This window comes from Anguilla anguilla, chromosome 11, assembly GCF_013347855.1.
Source record: "Anguilla anguilla isolate fAngAng1 chromosome 11, fAngAng1.pri, whole genome shotgun sequence".
Taxonomy (NCBI): domain Eukaryota; kingdom Metazoa; phylum Chordata; class Actinopteri; order Anguilliformes; family Anguillidae; genus Anguilla; species Anguilla anguilla.
Genome location: NC_049211.1, coordinates 16,321,939 through 16,342,449, shown reverse-complemented (window position 1 = coordinate 16,342,449; position 20,511 = coordinate 16,321,939). Strand labels below are relative to the sequence as shown.

General features: G+C 48.1%; 1 protein-coding gene and 1 long non-coding RNA gene across 3 annotated transcripts in view; one reads left to right on the top strand and one right to left on the bottom strand.

The window, feature by feature from the left end:
* Window positions 1-20,511, top strand: part of rad54l2 (RAD54 like 2) — a 54,231-nt gene that overhangs the window by 17,063 nt on the left and 16,657 nt on the right. The window contains exons 1-3 of one of the 2 annotated variants that reach the window (XM_035383009.1): window positions 8,628-10,089; window positions 19,652-19,916; window positions 20,219-20,349. In XM_035383009.1, the coding sequence (XP_035238900.1) occupies window positions 10,056-10,089; window positions 19,652-19,916; window positions 20,219-20,349 (430 nt within the window). In that variant the 5' untranslated portion in view covers window positions 8,628-10,055. Of the gene's footprint in view, window positions 1-8,627; window positions 10,090-19,651; window positions 19,917-20,218; window positions 20,350-20,511 lie in introns of those variants that run through there. The other variant, XM_035383008.1, reaches the window with a different exon arrangement.
* On the bottom strand, window positions 10,083-11,768 carry LOC118208399. The gene is made up of 4 exons (XR_004761556.1): window positions 11,641-11,768; window positions 11,364-11,537; window positions 11,034-11,147; window positions 10,083-10,166 (listed from the first exon to the last, which is right to left on the bottom strand). It is a non-coding gene; the product is annotated as an uncharacterized LOC118208399 (long non-coding RNA).

Sequence of the window (20,511 nt, the reverse complement as noted above, 5' to 3'; positions counted from 1 at the left end):
GTGTTTGAGTGGCGTGACTGTAATACTATGTAGGGGTGCGTGTGTGGTCTTGTCTACAAATCGTGTGTCTTTCAAACGGCTGTTTACAAGCACTCTCAAGCACTTCCGTAGGCACCATACATGCGCACCGTCGTGTGGTCACACGCACAGCCCCGGCGTGCGTTTGTGCCGCCTCAGTCGCCCGCACGCGGACGCGTAACGACCCTCCCCTCTCTCCCGGGGGCTGACTGCCATGCGTCCCAGGCCCCAGTTTAATCCAGTAACTGGCACACAGGATTAAGGTCAGTAGTTCTGAGGCGAGCGTGGTGACCGGGGCGGTGTGGGGCCTCTCAGGGATCCGTTACACGCGGGTCAAAGGTTCATCAGCTGGTGCGCGCGCCTGTTTCCGCGGGCTTAACCCTCTCCCCCCCACACCGGCATCCATCACCCGGGACGCGTACCCATCCGTGCAGGCGCTTGCTTTCGCTCCAGAGTCTGCTTTTAATCGGTCTAAACGAATTCAGCGTCGCCTCTGAGCATTTTGGCAGATGTCACGTCATGCTAATGACTAAACTTGCCGTGATATGCTCGAGTGATATTTTACTGCCATGAGCTGAGGGACAGAAGTGTGAATGTGAATGGGAGGTAGTGTACTGTAACTGATTTGTCCTGAAGAATCAGTGCTGATGAAAGCTTACATACTCCCGGGCTTCCAAGGACTTGTAGGAGAAGGGTCAAGTCGTGTTTTGCAGAACTTAAAAGTGAGAACCTGCACACTATGTAGTTGGTGTTAGTAACTTCTAGATGGTTAAAGCTTCATAAAACAGATAAAAACAGAACAGTGGTAATGTTACTGAAGAGATGGCTAGTGCATAAGCTAGTCCTCTGAATGAAACTCTGGTACTACCTTCTCACTTTATGTTTAAAAGCTTCAAAACTGTATTTTACACTGCATTTGAAATTGAGAATGCAGAGCATGAAAGCAAAGACATAAAGTAGTGACAGAGTAGTGTGAACACCCAGTGTGTGACTGGTGACAAACAGCAATAGCTATGGTCTCAGTAGTCTAACGGAACTCCAGTGCTAGCTTGTCATCTTCTGTTTGAAACCTTTAAAACTATATTTTACCCTGAAATTGACATGAAGACATACAGATGATGAAAGCCAAGGCATTTTACATGTAAAATCAAATTAAACCCATTAGCTTGTAGCCGCGAAAACAGCTGAGGCGATTGTGTGACTGGTGTCAATAAGCTGGCTAAAGTTAGCTAGCTTCTAAACGATGTGAAAGACCAGTGTGGTCATCTTACTTTTAAAAACCAAAATAATGTTCTGCTAAAATTAGATGACACCCTAAAACAGCCAAAAATGAACATCTATTTATGACTGTAGCGACTTCCGACTGAAGATAGAAGGGGTCGCGCGATGTGTCCTCTCTCTCCAGTGCTCAGGCAGCGCGTGTGCATGTGTTTGGAGGGAGAGCTGAGGGGAGGGGGTGGAAGGTGGTTTCTTTCTTCAAAATCTAGCTCTCTTGCTTGTTTCTCTGAACTTACCTGCCGCACCTTTAAATGGGCGTAATAGTACAGCGGTGATGCACTCGCCCAGAGCCGCAGTTGTAAATTATTCGGGAGGCACCTGTGCGGCAGAGTCGGGCTGGTTCCGGCGGCGCGGCTGTGTGTCGGAACTGGAACGCTTTGTGAAAAATGTTAGCGGAGCGCGCGAGGAGGCACGTACAGTCAGAAAGCAGAGCCCTTATCAAGGCCGCTAGTTAGGCACGCCTGACGCCGGCTGTGCCCCTCTGGTCATACAGCGACGCTAACGGAAAAAAAAGCCGCAGCCCTCCCGCCTTTAATAGCGAACGGAGCTGACTTTCTCCGATACCGCCGCGCTTCTCTCCCTTAGCGACTGGCTCTTTGAGCAGATCGCTGAAACGAAGCCTTGCATTAATAATAAGAACTGGGGCACGCTCGCGGTAACCGTGAGCAGTGATTTATGGCAACTGTCACTCTGGCTCTGGTTGTGCTGCATACTGAATTATGCCTGCTGGGCACAAGTCAAGGTGAATCGCTCATCTTTTTCCTCTTCGCCTCCTGTTATTTATCTGTTGACGTTCCTCGGCTTCTCCGTACCGCGCTGTCCGGACCGCCCTGTGGAAGTGCCTTCGTTAGGAACGCTCTCTGTATTAAGTATCGCAGGCCTGCGTCAGAGGGCTTCATTGAGTTGTGGTGGGAGGGCAGCACTCGCTGCGGTAATGATGAATTGCGATTTGCGGTTGCTGTGATGCATTTGCTCGGGTAGTGCATGCTGTAAATTAAGGTTAGTGGGGCTCGATCGCTGCGGTATTGGTAAGTAAGGAACTATGCTTACTGAGGCCCACACGCTGCATTAGTGATAAATGGGGAATTACTGCGGTGCATTGGAGCGGGCTGATTGCTTTCATGCTGCCCACTGCACACACGCTCGGGGGAGGGGGAGAAAAGGAGCTCTTTCTGTATTAACGGGGCTCCCGGTTTGATAGGGCGGAAGCGTGTGGCGCTGTCATGGCGACCCGCTGCTGGTTGTGTGCATACGGGGTACCAGGCTGTGGCGGCCGGTGAGCTGGCCCGCTGGCTCGCGGTGGGCACCCGCGTTGGGCACCCGCGTTGGGCACCCGCGCTGGGCGCCTGCGCTGGGCACCCGCGCTGCGGCTGAGCTTTCATAACCGACTCACGTAATCCCCGTCGCCATGACGTCCGCAGGGGCCGCGTCTCGCATTTCACAAAACCACCTGAAGAAGAACGCTGGACTGTTTCTCTCTGTTCTTCTCTCGCTTCTTCATTGAGCGCTGTTCCGCAGCCACTGTTCATCAGCCACTGTTCCGCAGCCACTGTTCCTCAGCCACTGTTCCGCAGCCTGCTTTCAGAATTGAGTTTCATCCGTGACTCATAAGACCTGCTGGTCATTATTTGGAAGCAGCGCTGGCAGATGCTGATGGTTGGCAGTTACTGTACCATCAGAGTCAATGTGTTGTCGTGTTCTGCCCATTGTACTGAGCATGTGCTTGGTGACATATGCTGGCAGTTAACTGAACAATGGGTGTACTATCAGTTAACACTGTCTGCTCCCCCAAATGTGTTCATTGAAATGCTGCTGAGTGTATCTGAACAATGGCTATACAATGGCTCCTGGCATCCCCTCGCATTACTAGATATAGCTACTGTACAGTATGGCTGATTGGCCCTTTACTAGTTTGCTTCAGTAAAATCCCCATGCCTCTTCTGCAGTGCTTGAACTGTAATTTGTTGTGGACAAGTAAAGCAAAACCAGATATTTATTTGAGGCTATTTTGAGCAACTTTCTCCCTGACTCAAACTGCATGATGTGCCTGTTCTCACTTTGTTTTCACACCTAAATGTAAAACCAATTATGCTTTTCCAAGTGTTTGAAAGGTCACTGCCCTTGCCCTCAATATTATACATGTAGTTTCATTTTGATGCCGTGTACTTCTTGAAGAAAAATTACCCTTATATATAATTCTGTGTTGTAGAGGAGGCTTCTTCCTTTGTATTAAGCAATAGGCGGTTCATTTCGACCTTCATTTGGTTTAATGTAGCCCTCGTTCCCGGTGCTGCTCCACAGTTGCCTTTTGTTACGTTTACATAACCGCCATTTATGTATCATTCTTATTCAGAGTGACTTGCGCAGTTGTGCATTTTTACACGGTATCCCTTCGTGCGGCTCGTATGCTGAAGCAGGTACAGCTCAAGTGCCCCGCTCACGGGCACGAGATCGGCTGCCTAAGTAGCACCTTTCATGGGGGGTCTCTTTCGTGTGTTTTACATTTGATCCCTCGAGCCTCTGAGATCTCCCTGCATCTTGTGTCCATATTCATGTCCTGTCTTTAAAACACAGATTGCAGCAGGCCCACACACACAGTTAGCCTACACGTAGATCTAATTGGTCAGCGTTGCGTTAGAGGAGTGCAGCACCTGTTTGAGGGCGTGTGGGCCTGTGAAAGCCCCCCCCCCCCCCCCCCCCCCCCGCCCGGCCAGGCCTCTCCGGTTTGGCGCCCAGCGGGACGGCCACAGGCTCTTATCTTACGTAACAGGCCGGCTGAAAGGAGTAGTGACACCTGCGCCGCTCGCTGTTCCTTTGTCGCACCGTCACCATAACAACCACTGCCTGGGCTTTTCTTAGCCCGGCATATTATTTTTTCTTTTTTCCCTTTCCTCTCTTATCCCTTCTTCCCTGTGATTGTTTCAACTAATCCTTTCCGTTCCCTCTCATTGTCTGGCCGAGGGGCCAATTTTCTGTGTTATGCAGGTGTGTGGTTGCTTGATTAAAGTAAGACAATCTCTTTCTTGTAAGTTGTGGTAGAGGCTGCTGAGTTCAATGTACATACAAAAAAGCGCTAGTCAACATGTTAGAATATTTTTCTGATAATTGAAAGCTGTTTTCTGGAGCTGTGGCGGAAAGCTGACATTTGAGTGATGGAATCCCTCGTTCATACACACATAGCGATACGGCTGTTGTACTGTACGTGTGTGTAGAGTAGATTTAAAGAAATGAAGCCTGCTCCTGAATTAAGGGAGAACTTTCCAGTTTCATTTTAATCCCACTATCACTGCACACATTTTTTATTTCACTCCTCTACAGTGGAATTCAGCCTCTCATTCCAGCAACCGGAGTTGGAGTTTCGAGTACAGAAGGTGACACAGAAAAGTATAACACACTGACTAATAAGTGGAACCATTCACAATGTTTTTGTTGTCTATCATAGGCCTACTTATTGTTTTTCAGTATGTTTGCAGCATGATTATTGTTTTGACTAAGAGAGAATAGTGAGGATGCTTCCATCGTTTAAATTGATGGACTTTGTGTGTATCTTCGCTATGCCGCGTCTGTTGATTCCGCTCTGATTATGTAACCGTGTGAAGCACAGGCCCAGTTCCGCACATTCTGTCTGGCAGGTGTTTCCGCAGGAGAACGGCAGAAAGAGTCACGGGGGCGTGGCGTTCAGGTGAGGTGAACGTGAGGACAGAGCGGCCTGTTCCCGTGTCGTTGGCTCGACGCAGAGTGCCCGTGTGGGGACAGGTAGCGGTGTACGCGCTCGCTGGGCGTGAGAGTCCGGAATGTGCACCTCGGTGTTTGTGCGTGTGTGCTTGCAGGGCAGGCGTGTGTCCTGGCAGGCGCTGTAGGTTACCGGGCCGAGGGCTCTGTCTGTCCCCGGCCTGTCAGTGTGATGGAGGACGCTCTGCTTGTGCTCACACACAAACCCCAGGGCACCGTAATCACAGCACAAGCATTTCACGCCTGGACGCTTCCTGTTAACGGGTGAAAGGCACACTTTCCTAATGTGAAGCTCCGTACTGGTTCACTAGGAATGCGTGAGCCTAGGAGGTGTCATACTCAAGTACTGTTCATGATGTACCTGGTTAAGTCATAATCAGTTATAATTTAAATAATATCTATTATCATCGTACATTTCAAAATGGGAGTGCATGTTATTGTCAAAGATTCTCCTTTTATCAGATGGGGGATTATATTTTGAACGTTGTTTTTTGTTTCAATAGGAGCAGAGGTAGAGTGCTGCCAAAGAATATTTTAGGTAGATTCCAGGTAACTCTAACCAAGGTGCTCTTGAAGGTCGGGCGCTCACAGAGTCACAGGAGGAGTAGCCGAAAAAAGACATGAAGAATTTGACTCAAGACTTCAGACACATTTGTGTGAAAGGAAATATTTTGAAAGCCTTTATTATGGCTGCATATCTGCTGATATTTAGTTACAAAAACTGACCGGTTTTGACCTTGCTGAGTCTTCATCAGGGTGTAAACAAAGAATGGATCGAGAGGGTGTATTTGTAGATTCTGGACAGGAATGAGAAATCCATCCATCACATGTGACAGGCATGAACTGTCAATCAATACCATGTGACAACAAATTGAGATTCAATGGGGGGGAAATAGTAAGATAAAATATTTTTTTTGTTTACAAGAATTTGGCTTGTTCCATGGGCCCATCCTGCTTTCACAGTCAGCCATGTAAGGGCCAGCTAACTGGTGTGTGCTCTTTTCCACCCAAATATTTACACTGGGATTCATTTCCACATGCCTCTTCAGTCTTTCCAGAGATTAACATAATTTTCGAGCCCATTTCAAGCATGTGTTTATTCCATTTTTTCCTGACTGGAAGAACTCGGGGATTGAGCCGTCCTGGCTGTTGTGTACGTCAGGATCGAATCTCCGTACAGCACCAGCGTCCGGCTACATTTCGCATGCAGTTTGAGGGCGCTTTCTCCCGTCTGATTTTTTCTCCTTCCTGTGTCTTTCCCCTCCTTCCTGCGTCTTTCCCCGGACGCCACCGACGCACCACCTGTCACTGAGCGCCGCAAGCTCCAGAGGGCAGCCAGTGGGGCCAGAGCGGCAGGCCTCATTCACAAAACCTGTCTTAAATCTAAAATTATTCTTACTTTTGTCCTATGAAAAAAAACAACCTGAGATTCATGACGCATGTGCAGACCTTTGTTTTAGTGCACATCCCAGCTGTATGTGATGATGAATGCTGACTGCTAATACATTTTATGTGAAATCCTGTTCATGTGATTGGCATAAGGAAACAGCCGTGAACAAATACAGATGAGAAAAAAATAACGAATGGCGGAATATTCTTTGAAACATTCTTACGTTTATGTTCAAATGTGATCGTACACGCGTTTCGCGAATGAGGCCCCTGGTCCGAGGCATCTCCCCCTGAGCGCCGCTAACCGGCACGGCCTGGTGCGGCTGAACACAGCCCCCTGTGTAACCTGAGCACGGGGCAGCGGCGAGAAGGAGCAGACTTGGAAACGTGGCAGGCCGATTGAATAACGGGCTGGCCAGGGATAGGGCACAGCGCTCCAATTCCAGAGCAGTTGGGGGGAGCTGACAAGTGGGCAGAGAGTACCAGGCCATTCGAAGAGCACACAGTGTTCTCTGTTCCTGGAGCTCACCTGTTGTGCTTCATTTAAAATGGATGTTTGTCTGAATCGGTCACCAGTGAAATTGCATTTGATACGGTGCCCTCAGTGAAAGAGCTTGTAGTGTGTATCAGTGTTGTGCCTGTGATGGCTATGAGTGCCTTTGGTTTAAACTGCCATTAACTTGATCCCTTCTGTCAGCACCTTTTTTTATTGTTCATAAACTGATTTTTTTTTTTTATTAACCAATTTTCACCGTGATTTTTCTTCATGTTTTCACATTTTGTTTCACAAGTTCAGTTTGGTTTCTAAGTTGTTTCTTCTTTGCTGTCAAGTTCATTATCACCTGCGCCTGTTTCACTCCACTGTAGGCTAGCTCAGCCTGAACGCAACCTGTTGACTACCTCAGCCTAAACACTCCCTACACACTAGCTCCGCCTGAACTCAACCTGTAAAGTAGCTCAACCTAAACACTCCCTACACGCTAGCTCAGCCTGAACGCAGCCTGTTGAGTAGCTCAACCTGAACACTCCCTTCACGCTAGCTCAGGCTGCACACTGCATTGGAGGAGTATGCTTCATGTGCAGCTGATGCGGGTGGATTGACCGCCCTGATGCACAGTGAAGCACAAACAGTCCCGCCAGCTGAGCCCTGCCTTTTCTTGAGCTATGTTAGGAGCGCTAAATGCACCGCGCAGCAGGGCTGCCGGCTACAGGCTGCTGTCGTGCCACACAGCCACGCACCACAACTGTGCTACGCACAGCAGCCGCTGTTCTGCTGAAGTTTGGTGTAGATTTGAGCACCGTTGGTCCTCAGAGAACTCATTTCCCTCATTAATGACTGAGCCTGATGCACCAAAAATATATTTTTCCCCCTATGCGTTTTCGTATACAGAATAATAGTAGCATGAAATGTGCTCAGCACAAAACATTGAGAAATACTGGGTGTTGAATCAGAAAAATTCAAATAAATGAAAAAAGACACTGCTTACTACAACACTTTTTTTATGCTTAAGCAAGGTGTGCACAAAGGATCCAATAATTGCCTTTAGCAGTATGCTGGACCGTGTTAAGGGGACTAGGAAATCCCATTGGTGGACTCAAAAATAGTTTTTTAATGTTGTATCATCAAAAAGATGATCTCATGCCTGAAGCTGTTTTGCCAATTAATTTTGACAAAATTGAAAGTTAAGTATGATACATTTTCCTACGGTTGTTTCAGCATGAAAAGACATTCATTTTGCATATAAAAAACATATTAGCCTGCCAAACAATGAACCATTGAAGTATTACTTTATTTGCACTGGCAGGCTTACAGTAGCCTATACCAAAAGATTTTCTTCAATGGGATTTCATATTTGTCATTTTTGCTCACCATTCCTTTGCCCTCCCATTTGAGTGACAAACACTTTGTATAAACAGTGAGTGCATTCTGAAAGAAATGAGCACGTTTGTCAGGCATGTCCTTGTAAACTCTGTAAGTGTGTCAGAGTTGAACTGAAAAGTCCAGAGCATCTGCAGCAGGATTGGATGCCCTGCTCTGCCTTCTGCAGAATGAGCTTGCTGCTGGTATCGCAGCAGTGTCTAAAGCCAAGCGTACATAAACCTGTGAGCAGCCAGCACATTGTTCACTTGTACAGTATCTCTCTCTCCCCCCCCAAACCTCTCAAGCATCTCACTTTCTCCCTTACCCCCCCCCCCCCCCCCCCCCCCCATCCTGTTCACACTGTTTCTAAGATATGGCTTACAGCGCAGTCAGTCTTTGTTTGTGTAAGTGAGCTCGGTAATCTTTGTGTTTTGAATATGGGTTTCCTCCATTGTGGAGCAGGCCTCAGTCAGCTTTTGAACTCTGTCACCCGGTTACCTAAGGCAGCCCCGCTGAAAGGGGAGAGGCCTGCCAGTGACACTCGGGGAGGGGAGGGGGATGCGCGTGTGACGATGACGCCAGTGGGGGGAGCTTTTCCAGAAAGAGGGCCCCGGCAGGGCTGGCGCGAGGGTCGGCAGCGACGGCCGCTCTTCTGGAAATTCTTTGTTTTGTAATTGTCTCTCAGTGCCTCGGGGTAGCTAGATTACGCACAGGACTGAGCTTTCAGACTGGCTGTCGACACCAGGGGGCTGCCACCCACAACGCTGGAATGATGTTCGCTGAACCTCTCTGGTCAAGGTGACAGAAATGAGCAGCCACAGATCCCTTAACGTCAGGGCCATGTGTAAGTACATGATGAATTGTGCTGAGTGCTGGGGCATCGCAGTGGCCATTGAGTTCTGAGCAGTGTGTGAGGCAAAGTGCTGGGGCTGGTGAGGGCAGATGTGTGTATTTACCTTGCAGGGTCTTTTTTGTGCTCTGTGGCTAAAAACTGCAGTACGTCAGACTAAATTATTCTTCTGTTCTGTCGTTTACAAGTCTGTTCTTTCTTAGTACAACTTTCTTGTTAACTGTACTCCAGAAGTGTATAGCTCTCTAGATCATGTGAATTCAGGTTATTTGTTTTTCCTGTTGTTGTAGCCTTTATGCAGAATTGGTTGTGTAACCAGCATACTGCTCAACACAGCACACTAACACCTGAAAGCAGCCAATTCCAGCAGATTTGAGATGTAAAAATGTGAAAGGAGGTTGAAACGCTTGTGCTCGATGCCACCTGCGCACGTAAACTCAGACTTTGCCTGCTGAGGTTGTGCGGTGTTGATACACTCCCCTTCGTGGCCGTTATGAAAGAGGGAGAGAGCCGGCGTTGCCGAGGGATCCGCAGCTCTGGCCATTCAGAAACCCCCCTGGCGGGGCCCCTGTCAGAGCGTGAATGGTTATGTAAGGAGTTCTGTTTAGTTCCTGGTCTCTACCCACTGGCTTGACTTAATCAGCACTTGGACCACATTCAGTGAATGGGAGCGCGGTGTTCAGCGCCACACTCACCCAGTCAGTCAGTCAGTCAGCGAGCCGGTTAGCAGCTGAGCAGCGCACAGTACAGAGCAGCGAGCGGGGAGAGAGAACGAGCGAGAGAGAGAGTCTGAGCACGCTTGAGAACCTAACGCAGAGGCGAGCCACTCAGCGCCGAGGACCGGCTACCTGGGCACGTCAACTCCCGCCGCGGTGCGAGTGGTCCCGGGTGGAGCAGAGCAGAGAATTGGGCAGCCCCCCCCGAGCCATGCTGCTGCTGGACGAGTCCGAGTCCTTCTCAGGTAGGTGGCGTTGGTCAGCTGCTCCGGTCGGCGTCCCGGTCGGCGTCCCGGTCGGGTCTGGTCCCCGGTGAGCGGTGCTGTCGAGAGGAGAGGGCAGCGTGATGGATGTGGAGCACAGGAAGGTGGCCGCAAAGGAATGGGCACTTTGATAGGACCACAGCGTGCTTTTAGTTACAGGGACAGCATCTGTCCTGTCGCATAGGTCTCAAGCTCTCTATTTTAGATGAGCACCTTGTGGAAGTTTGCGTCTTGCCTGCATGATTTCTGGTCCTTGTAACCAATTGATTTTTTAGATCAATAGGCAGATTATGTTGATAAAGCTCACTCTTTCCTCTCGGTTTTAGTAGGACTATTACATTTTTCTCGGTGAGGTTAGGGTCTTTCGTAGTAAATTGACAGTACAGACATACTGTACATGTGTACCTACTTACTGGTATTTGTGATGTTTTCTGTGAGAAGATAAGATTCAAGTTACCCAAACAAAAACAGGTTTTTGTGGATTATATCATGTTCAATGTTGGATGCTTCTTTAGTGGCATATATTGGATTAAAATGGCTGTACTTTCTGTTTGCAACGTTGTGCGCTACATTTTAAGTACATTGCCTTTATTTGGCTGACGCTTTTATCCAAAGCAACGTACAGTATGTGCATACAGCTACAACTACAAAACACATGCTAATTTTGTAAGAGTTATTCGTAGCCATGAACACATTAAATCCTGTTCACACAGTAAATATTGCTCTCTGACCTAACCTATGCTAAGTCAAACTAAGAGGCATGAGAAATATTCAACAAGTATTCATTTCCCTGTCACAAATTTATCAACATATTAACATGTTGCCTGATATAGTTATCTATCAGCTGGTCATAAATCTCATCTTAAAACGGGAAGGTTGTGGGTTCAGTCTGTAGCCGAGTTGCACCATGGACACGTAAGTAATACCTGTAATGTCTTGAAGGACATGGATGGGCACATGTGATGGATGGGGGGGTATGTAGCCTACTTGTCGTTGGCAGGCTTAGCTCCCAGGCTTTGGCCAGGCTGTGAGCTTCACACCTGTGAGGTAACTGTTAGTGTTCTGTTTTTGTTTTTTTTTAGTACTAGTACTTTAATGCTGTGCTTTTTTGGGTTTCTTTTAGCTGCTGTATGGATGAATGTAGACCATGGTACCAAAAGTTATTATTTACACAAAAAGGAAAATGGTCTTCATATGTTTGAATTGGCAATTTCGGAAGACCTGAAATATTAAAAGTCAAATAAATCATGGCTTACCTCCATTTTGTGAGCATTCCTGAGAGGATGAATGTGCCGCTGTGATGGAAGGGCAGCATATAGGACGGTCTGATGACGTCTCCTTTAGCAGCTGTGAGTTCTGCTGCCTGACCACTTTTTAACTCCTTGAGGGGTGTTTTCAGATGATAGATATTACAGGCTATGTAATTGTACCTGCAACAAAAAAAAAGATTTGAATTGAAGAAAAAGCTGAGCTTCAGCAGTAGTTTTATTTTTATTAATTTTTAAATTTTCTTAAAATATGTGGAGCAGTAACCTTAGTTACACAACGTGATCCAGACTTGTTATAGAACAAGTTTCCAAATATGTCCGTGCAGCTGTAATCTCCTGTCTGTGACACACTGGCCTAGTAAGAGTTCTCTGTGCTCCCTCTTCCGGGAACGCGTTTCGTAACAGTCTTTCAGCGTGTCCATGGGGGCACTGCTCATGATGGGGGGGTGGCGGGGGGCTGGGGGCTGGGGGGGGGGGGGGGGGGGGTGGTGGTGGTAAATGTTTGCCGAAGTTATACGGGGTGAAGTTTTGTATTTTTTTAATATTCTGGAATAGCTTTTAAAGAAGCAGGGGAAGTGGTGCGGGAAGTTTTTCATAGTGCTGCGGAGCTGCTGACACATGCTGATAAAGCAGCAGCCTGGGGGGACGTAAGACTGCCGGGGAAAAACAATACTCTTTATCTAAAAACGCCGTCAGCGAGGGAGGGGGCCGGGGGGGGGGCTTGCGTCACGGCCAAGGCCCCGCCGTTGGGACTGAGAGGGCACAGCGGTGCGTAGCAGCTACCCCCCCAAAAAAAGAGGGCTCGGGCACTGGACGTGCCGTTCAGCCGAACACATGTTGTGTAACTCCCAGAGCCTGCTCTTATGTAAGTGCCCCATCCAGGAGCGCCCGCAGCGGGCCAGCCTACTGAGCCAGCATCGCTGCCATATCACTGCTGGGGGTTAGGATGGGTCTCACACACACACGCGCACATACACACGCACACACACACACGCTCACACTCACACACGCTCACACTCACATTCGAATACACACGCACACACACACGCACACACGCTCACACACACACGCTCACGCTCACATTCGCATACACACGCGCACACACGCACACACACGCACACACACACGCACTCACATTCGAATACACACGCACACACACACGCATACACACGCTCACACTCACATTCGAATACACACGCACGCACGCACGCATACACACGCGCACACACTCACATTCGCATACACATGCGCACGCACGCACACACACAGACACATACACTCACACAGTCACATTTGCATACACATGCACACACACACTCACTCACATTCACATACATCCACACACACACACACAAACACACACACGCATACACTCACACAGTCACATTCGCATACACACACACATGCACGTGCACACACTGTGTCGGTACCTGGAGATGGTAACTGCTCATTTGCCTAGTGCTCATGTTTTTTTCATTTAAAAATGTGGGGTTTTTTAATTAATTTTTTTAATGGCGAAACAAGTAATGTGGGTGAACAGCATCCAGAGATGTCTGCACATTATATTGGTTGTGATTATTTATTAATTAATTAATTTATTTTACTCTTTTAAGGCCCAGGGTAATATCTGTTTTGTTTATATTCTGAAAGGAGACTCATCACTAGTGGATTTGATTTGCTCTTTGAATTGCAAATTGTACATCACTTATTATTACTAATGCTAAGTGCTTTATTCTGTATGTTTTATCACTCTACAATCTGAATACGGTGACCTTGAATGCACTATCCACCCCTCTAAACTGCAGGTTTCTGGCTGGCTCATATTACCTCTCTTTTCCATTTCAACGCGTGGATCGGAAAGAGGTCAACAGCCATTTGAAATGTAAATTCAGATTGCTGTCTCTTCGGCTGAATGTCAAATACGACCGCAATTTACTGTGAAAAGTCGTGCATTTATGCAGAAGAATGCAAACCTAATCAGCTGAATAGTGTGCAAATGATCAAAAGTTCAGCTTTGTTTTTAGAGCTCGAATAGAAATATGAAGCTAGGTATTAATTTCTCGCCCATTATCCGTCCAGCAGTGAATGAGTTGCATAACCAGAACGCGTTTGTTCCCTAACGGCTGAGACCCTGAAAGGTGGCAGCGCTATTGAGCCCAGGGGAGTATTGAACAATTCTTACATCACTTCGGGCAATTAGCAATTATTTGAAAAGAACCAAAGCCTGAGTGCTCTTTGGAGTAAATAGCGGCCAATTATTGAAGATGATCTTTGGATCCACGGTGGATATACTTGCACGAATGCTACAAGATGAATAGTTTTCTTTTGTGTTAGGCTGGCAGTTAGCTCAGAGGTGCAGCTCTAGGCAGCCTGGTAGGAAGATAATGTGGTAATTGTGATTTGGCAACGGAAAACACTGAGGCTGCAGTTAAATGCATTGGCTTTGAGCCAGTGTTAAAGGAATAGGCGCTTCATCTTGCACCTGCCCCATTTCAGAACTTTGGTAGCCGGACTAGTTTTGTGTCGGTTTCATGTAGTCTTACGACGTTACAAAGTGTGCGCCCGAGGACACAGCTAAGTTAAACAAATGAAACTAGTTTGACTGGTGTTAGTCAGACCTTTAGCTAGTCAAGTATAGGTTAGATTTGGTCATCAGTATTGAACCCGTTGTATGGGAAATTTTCACATCTTGCGAGAGAACGATTTGGGTTTTTTTAAAAATCTCTTTGACCTTAAGCTGTGAAGGGAACAAAAGGGTTAGGCCTACATTTCACTGAATGTATGAATCGCCCTTTCAGCAGTGGCCCCATGGACCTGTTTGGAGTCGGTCCAGATTAAACCTCACTAACCCGCCCAGAGGTACCAGTAGTTCCACCGTGTGCTGCTGATCTGGTGTTTCTTGCCGAATGCCTTTGAACTCAAAGGGACCTCAGGTCCTGTTGTGGGTTATTTTTTATTTTTTTTTACAGTGAAGATAATCAAATCATTGCAGTTCTTTTGTTTGGCATAGAAGGTTTATATCCCATTCATTTGTACTTCCGCAGAGGTGACTAAATATAGGTTTAAGCCCTCCCTTAGAGGAGCACATGACCTCCAAATCTCCTGGATATGAATGTTTGTTAGAATCCCATCCCATCCCCTCGCCCACCCGCCCGTTATACACTTTTACTCTGATATGTATACCGCTTTAGGGCACCTGTGTACTGTGCAAGCTTTATAAGGATCAAAATAAAATCAATGATAGCCAGATGAAGGTAAAGGGGTTCTCCCAGCCCCTGTCTGTGGGGATAACACAGGACCAGCGCGTGCCCCGTTGAATTTCCGCTAGTGTGGTTCTGTAACTCTGCTTTGTGCTCTTCCGTCATTTATCCACGAGAAATAGGGAGCGGTTCAGCTGAGTCATTGACTGATCAGATTAGTGCCTTTGTGGAAAATCATTTCAGAAGGTCGTCTTTCAGAACGCGAGCAGTCATCTAGAACTCACCACAAATTCAGGGCCAAAAATCCTCAAGTTGCACAGATGCAAAATGAATCGGTGAACGTGATATTCGTGTTTGTGGATTGCAGACTGGGCAGTGTGATGTCATGTGGTCTGCTGCCTTGATATAATAAATTGAGAGCGCAGGACCTGGCCCAGGGCCTGTTCCTGTCCGGTGGCGGACGGTCCTTGTGGTCGTGGGGAGAAGGTGCGCCCTGTGTGTCTGTGTGCAGGCTCTGGTTTAACAGCCGGTTGTAGTAAAGTGCGGTTCTGTTCATCAGACTGAGGGTAATCTCCTTACTATGGCTGTAGAGTCGGTTAGGCTTGCCAACAGAAGCCAATTTTCATTTATTTTTTGTTTGTTTGTTTTTTTGGCGGTAAATCAAGGGTAGGTCGGAAGTTCACATTGTTGATTTTGGGACAGAATTCTTTGCAAACGAGTGTGCATTCCGCCTGCTTTTCCCTCTCATTCACTTGCCCGTCTCATTAAAAGAAGCTCCTTGTTTATGCTCTTTTTGCCAGATTGTCTGTTGTGATCCGGTCTCGGTCACTGCCCTACAAGAGGACACGCTGCCCTCGCTAATGGGGCCTGAGGCTGGCCTGCCTCTCAGTGTCCCGTTTGTGTTGCGCTGGGGGACCTACGAAGAGACGCTCACACCCTGCGCGTGTGGCCCCCTTCGAGCCCCGCCAGCCCCCACAGCCCCTGCCAGACAAGTGTCAACACAGCCCTGCTGCTCCAGTGGTCATCCGGACCGGTTGTGTAACGCGCTGAGGGGGGCAGCGTCAGCAGCGTGGTGTAAACACGCTGCAGATATGTGGGTCAGGAATACCTGAGAGTCTTCGCTCGTTTGCGTCAAATTTTTTAGGCGCCGTCACGCTCAGAAATTGTGCTAAGGGAACTGCCGGTTGAAGTGTTGTTCCTCTGTGCTTGTTGAAAAACTGGGACATGTTGGCACTCCTGTTGTTAAGGTACTTGCGGCAGTTCCTCAAGCCAATAATGTAGCCTTTCACTCAAGAATTCCTCCTGGATGGATTTGTTGGGAAAAAGAACGGGCGAAAAGTGCTTATGTCACAGAGCAGCCTCTCCGGGACATCACGGCTGAAGGAGGCGGCGTAGCTGGTACGCTGCCTGTGCCAAGCAGTGATGCAAATCTGGGGACTGGAGCCTGCCCTCCTCCATGTTCTGTTCCCTGCGCTCGCTTTAATTGTCTGAGCGTACGCAAATGGAAAGCACCGCAACTGTGTCACAGCCCTGGCATGACGCTCGCGCTATGAAGTGGCGTTATATAAATGCCGAGCGTACCCTGGTTACGCAACCCGTGGCTCCTGGGAGACTGCCTCCCTCTCCTCTGGGTCCGGCGCTCTGCGATAAGGAGGAGCCGCCGCTGCGAGAGCGGGGAGCCAGCCAACCGGAGCCGTCTCGCGGTAACGCCGCTCTTCCTGGAGGAAGGAGTATGTAGATTACTCTGAAAACCGAGCCGTTAAAAAAACACACACAAAAAAAAACTGGCCCACATTCCTATGGCTTCTGGAGAAAATTAGGCTGGAAGTGCTCTGGTTCTTTATGTTCGGGGTCTGGGGAACTGTTATCCTCAAATGCCTTCAGCTTCAACCCCTAGGTACACTGCCATTTGCCTGCTGAGAACGTTCTGTTTTTTTGGGCGTTTTTTTTCTTTGGTTGTTTTTAAGTGGCGGCCTCACTGAACAGATAGCTGTTATTTATGAAGCCGAATGGAGCATTTACTTAATGGATTGCAGAATGTATTAGTTTTAGAGTACGGTTTGTTCTTTCAATCTAACCTGGGGTTCAGTTTTGCTACAAGAACATTTCCCCAGTGCTTTTTTTTTGTGCTGTGCTGATGGTGATAATGACTGTTCTGTTTATATTTGAGAATAATTGGGCGAAAAATGTTCAATCTTTTAGGTGCTATTTATTATTTTAACTTTATTATTTAATTAACGTGCGGGCTGTGAAAGTCTGTCATGCAATTCCCACCTCCTGCTCATTATTAGCGCCGTTAGCTGCATGCCTCGGTCCTGCTGATCACCGTCAGGAGGAGGGGGAGAAGGAGAGAGAGAGCCCCCCATTCCCCCCTCCCGCCCACAATGTTTTAGGTTCCGATGGTTTCCAGTTTCCTGGTCCTCAGAAAGCAGTAAAATGGAACCTTCTTTTGATTATGTAATGATGTGTTATGTAACGCAGTCATTGCCTGTCCCCTTGTGTATGGAGTCTGGTAGAACTAGGAGGACTTCCTCCTGCTACTGTGAGACTGCATTCAAAGAGCACCTGGACTCTCTAGCGGTCTCAAACGGCCAAAAACCCCCATATTGTAATTCCACATTCAGACAGGGTACGTTTCCCTTGTGCCGGGCTGAAGTGGATCAGACACAGAGAAAGCAGAGAAATCTGAAGGTGTGGGTCAAATGAAATTTGAGAGTAGATTCTGCTGAGGTCTAATGTTCCAGGCTGTCCTGTAGGCTACATTCCAGCCAAACTGCAGGGTTTCCGACCGAACGCAGTTCTTGGGTTCTGTCCTCCGCGTGTGCAAGTCACCCAAAGAAACTACACCTACAGGAGAAATGACTAGACCCACAAAGCAAAGCGCATGATGGCGGTACGTTTAGAAGAAATAAAGTGAACCAAAGAGCCAAAGCTGTTCTCAAACCTCGTTCTGTTTGTGTTTGACTTTATTAATGACTTATTAATAATGCATCACAGGTACAGAAAAATCATTTAACTGAAGTAGAAAAATGTCTAATCGCTGGATTTTTTAAAGAGCATCTTGGACTTTTATCAGTATGGTTATAGTTTACTATCTGAATCTAATTGATTAATTTAAGTGGTCTTGGGGGAGAAGTGTATGTTTTTCAGAATCAGCCCCTGTGAGTGTCCTTAGCCCAAGGAAACTATGAAATGAATAGACTGTGGAAATGTTGATGTATGTAGTGCTTACAATATGTAACTAGGCACTTTCAGAGAACACCCCTCAGATTTTTTTAAAATGGGATTCAAAAATCCAAAAAAATAACTGTTCTCTTATTCTTTGTCTGGTTTCTTCTCAAACAAGATACATGTTCATGTGAACATATGTAGCCAACTACAGCTTTGGTATCTTTGGTATGAAACTTCATGTTATCTATGAAAAATGTTTTTTTGATTGTGATTCGTTTGCATTTAGTTTGTCTGGTCACAGTTGTACCCACTACTGATGGTTTTATGGTTTATGTTGGAGACATACGGGACATTGGCTGGTCTTGACCCGGTCCACGTGTTTTTCGTGTTGAGCCTTTCACACGTAACCAAAACCCACTGAACCTGGCAGCCGTCCCACAGTGTTCCTTTGTCAGGTGGGAGGGGTGTCTGCGCTGGGAGAAGCTTACAGGTGCTATTAATAAGACTGTGGCGATGCGCTTACGTAAGGCCCTCTGGTGGAAGGGCCCGGTCCCAGAACAGAGAGGAGCCGGAATGGCGTCCCGCGCCCCAGTTATTGCCCATCGTCCCGGCCCCTGGCGTCCTGGCAGGGAGCGGCCGCGCCCGCCTCCCCCTGGCCGCGGGCCAGCCTCCCTGCATTTCAGGAATAGTTATGTAAGTGTTCTTCAGGGCGACGGCGGGGAATAAGCAGCAGGGATGAATAATGAAGCGTCTCTTACCCGCGCGCGCGACGCGCTTCTCGGGGGCAGAACGAAGCGCGCGCGCTTTCGGGGCGCGCCGCTCTTCAGGAAGGCGCGCGGCGTTCCGTCCGAGCCGCGGCTACCCCCGGGAGCCCGGAGGGGAAATATAAACCCTTCGTCGTTTTCGGTCGCAGTCGTCGCAGTCGTTCAGAAACGACTTTGTGCAGATGGGTTGATTGGTGTGCTTTATGTAATTTGTTTATTGATGAATCACTCCTCTGCTCTCCCACACGTTATATAAGTTAGTCGCCCGTCTCCCTCCGCCGCCATGTGAGGTGTGTGTTTGGCGTCTCTCCGCGTGTTGCGCGCCAGGGCAGTTAATCCCCCCGGCCCTCCTCCGGGCGGTGAATTTGGGGGGCAGTCAGGAGGGGGAGGGGAGCAGGGGGTGGCACTGGCTGTTTGCACTGTAACCTTGACGGTGAGCAATCCCATCTGCACACCCAGCCAGGCAGCGCTCTGGCCCCACAAATGCTCTTCATTTCATAAGCGCTAAATATTTATGAGGGCTTGCATAACACACCGCAGCCAGGCATTTGTCTTTAGATTTGTGGGGAAACCCAGAAGGTGTCACATGGACTCTTGTTCACTGTGTACTTCCATACTCTTCTAAGTATATTTGGGGGCGTCTACATCTTTAAGTGTGTGTGTCCATTTATTAGTTGAATTATACACATACTATCTGGCTGAGTGCTATAGCTGTATAACTCTGCCAGCTGGACAAAATACTTTTATACACATTACAAAGGTGAACCTCATGATGGAATGAAGGAAGGTTTTACACTGTGGGTGTTCTTTAACAGTTCTATACTGTAAGCTACAATGATGGCTAACATTATATCAATCAGTTATTTCATGTGAAAGTCTGAAAATTTGAGGGTGAATAAAACACTTCAAACTATAATTAACCTAAGATTTTAAGTTTGTTTAAGTATCATTTTTGCATTGGTAATATGTGTCCCATTTTCCAGCTATTTCTTTGCGCATTACAGGAGTGAAGATAAATTAGGGCTTATCTTTAGGTTGTGTACCGTGTTCACACCTGCCTCTGTTGTCCCATTTTCCAGCGTCCATCTTGTCCTGACCCAGCCTTTAATAAACGTGTGGTTCTGTCTTTCTCTTCCTGCAGACCAGCCTCAGGGCACCCCTTTCAGTGCAGAGAATGAAGCCCAGGGAGGGGACAGCTCGGGGTGGCAGTGCACCCCGCCATCTACCTCACCGTCGGGGGAGCCCCCTTCGCGCCCCTCGTCGCGCCCCCCCTCCCATCCCGACAGCCACAGTCCCAGCCCCAGCCCCAGCCCAAGCCCAAGCCCCAGTCCCAGCCCCAGTCCTGTACCTCCCGGCAGCACCAAGAAGAGAACCTCCAAGCCCGCCCACATGAGGAGGAACATCCGGTACGTTCTCTCACCCGCTAACCCTGCCCAGGGACTAAGGGGGGGAGGGGGTTTGTTTATTCTGTCTGCCAGCTAGTCAGCAGTTCTCTGTGTGGGATTTCTCTCCTGTTAATGTAATGTAGACTAGACCTTTAGACTCAAGCAGACTCGCCCTAACACACATTCCCGCCATTAAAATTCTCATTTACCCCTGCAGTCCGGCGCGAGGGAGCAGTCAGTGGGCTTGAATGCCTGAGAGTGTGTTTGAGTCATAAGTGAAACGCATGTGGTGGCTTGTGAACACGCTCCTGTTTCCCATGTAGAAAGCTCCTGAGAGAGCACCAATTGGAGGCAGTAACCAAAGCTGCCCAGCAGGAGGAGCTGGAGAGGCGGAAGCGGCTGGAGCAGCAAAGAAAGGATTTCCCAGTGCCTCACCTCCCCGAATTCCTCCCAGGTGAATAAATGGATGCGCGCACCGTCTGACTAGTTCACTTTGGGCCACAGGGATTGTTTCTACACACCAGTAGTAAGGAGGGACTTGAATTGCAGTGCCAACCACGGTGGGGCCCAACGGTGTCGGCCAGATGGTCCATAGCTCCCCCCTACCCGTGTGTAC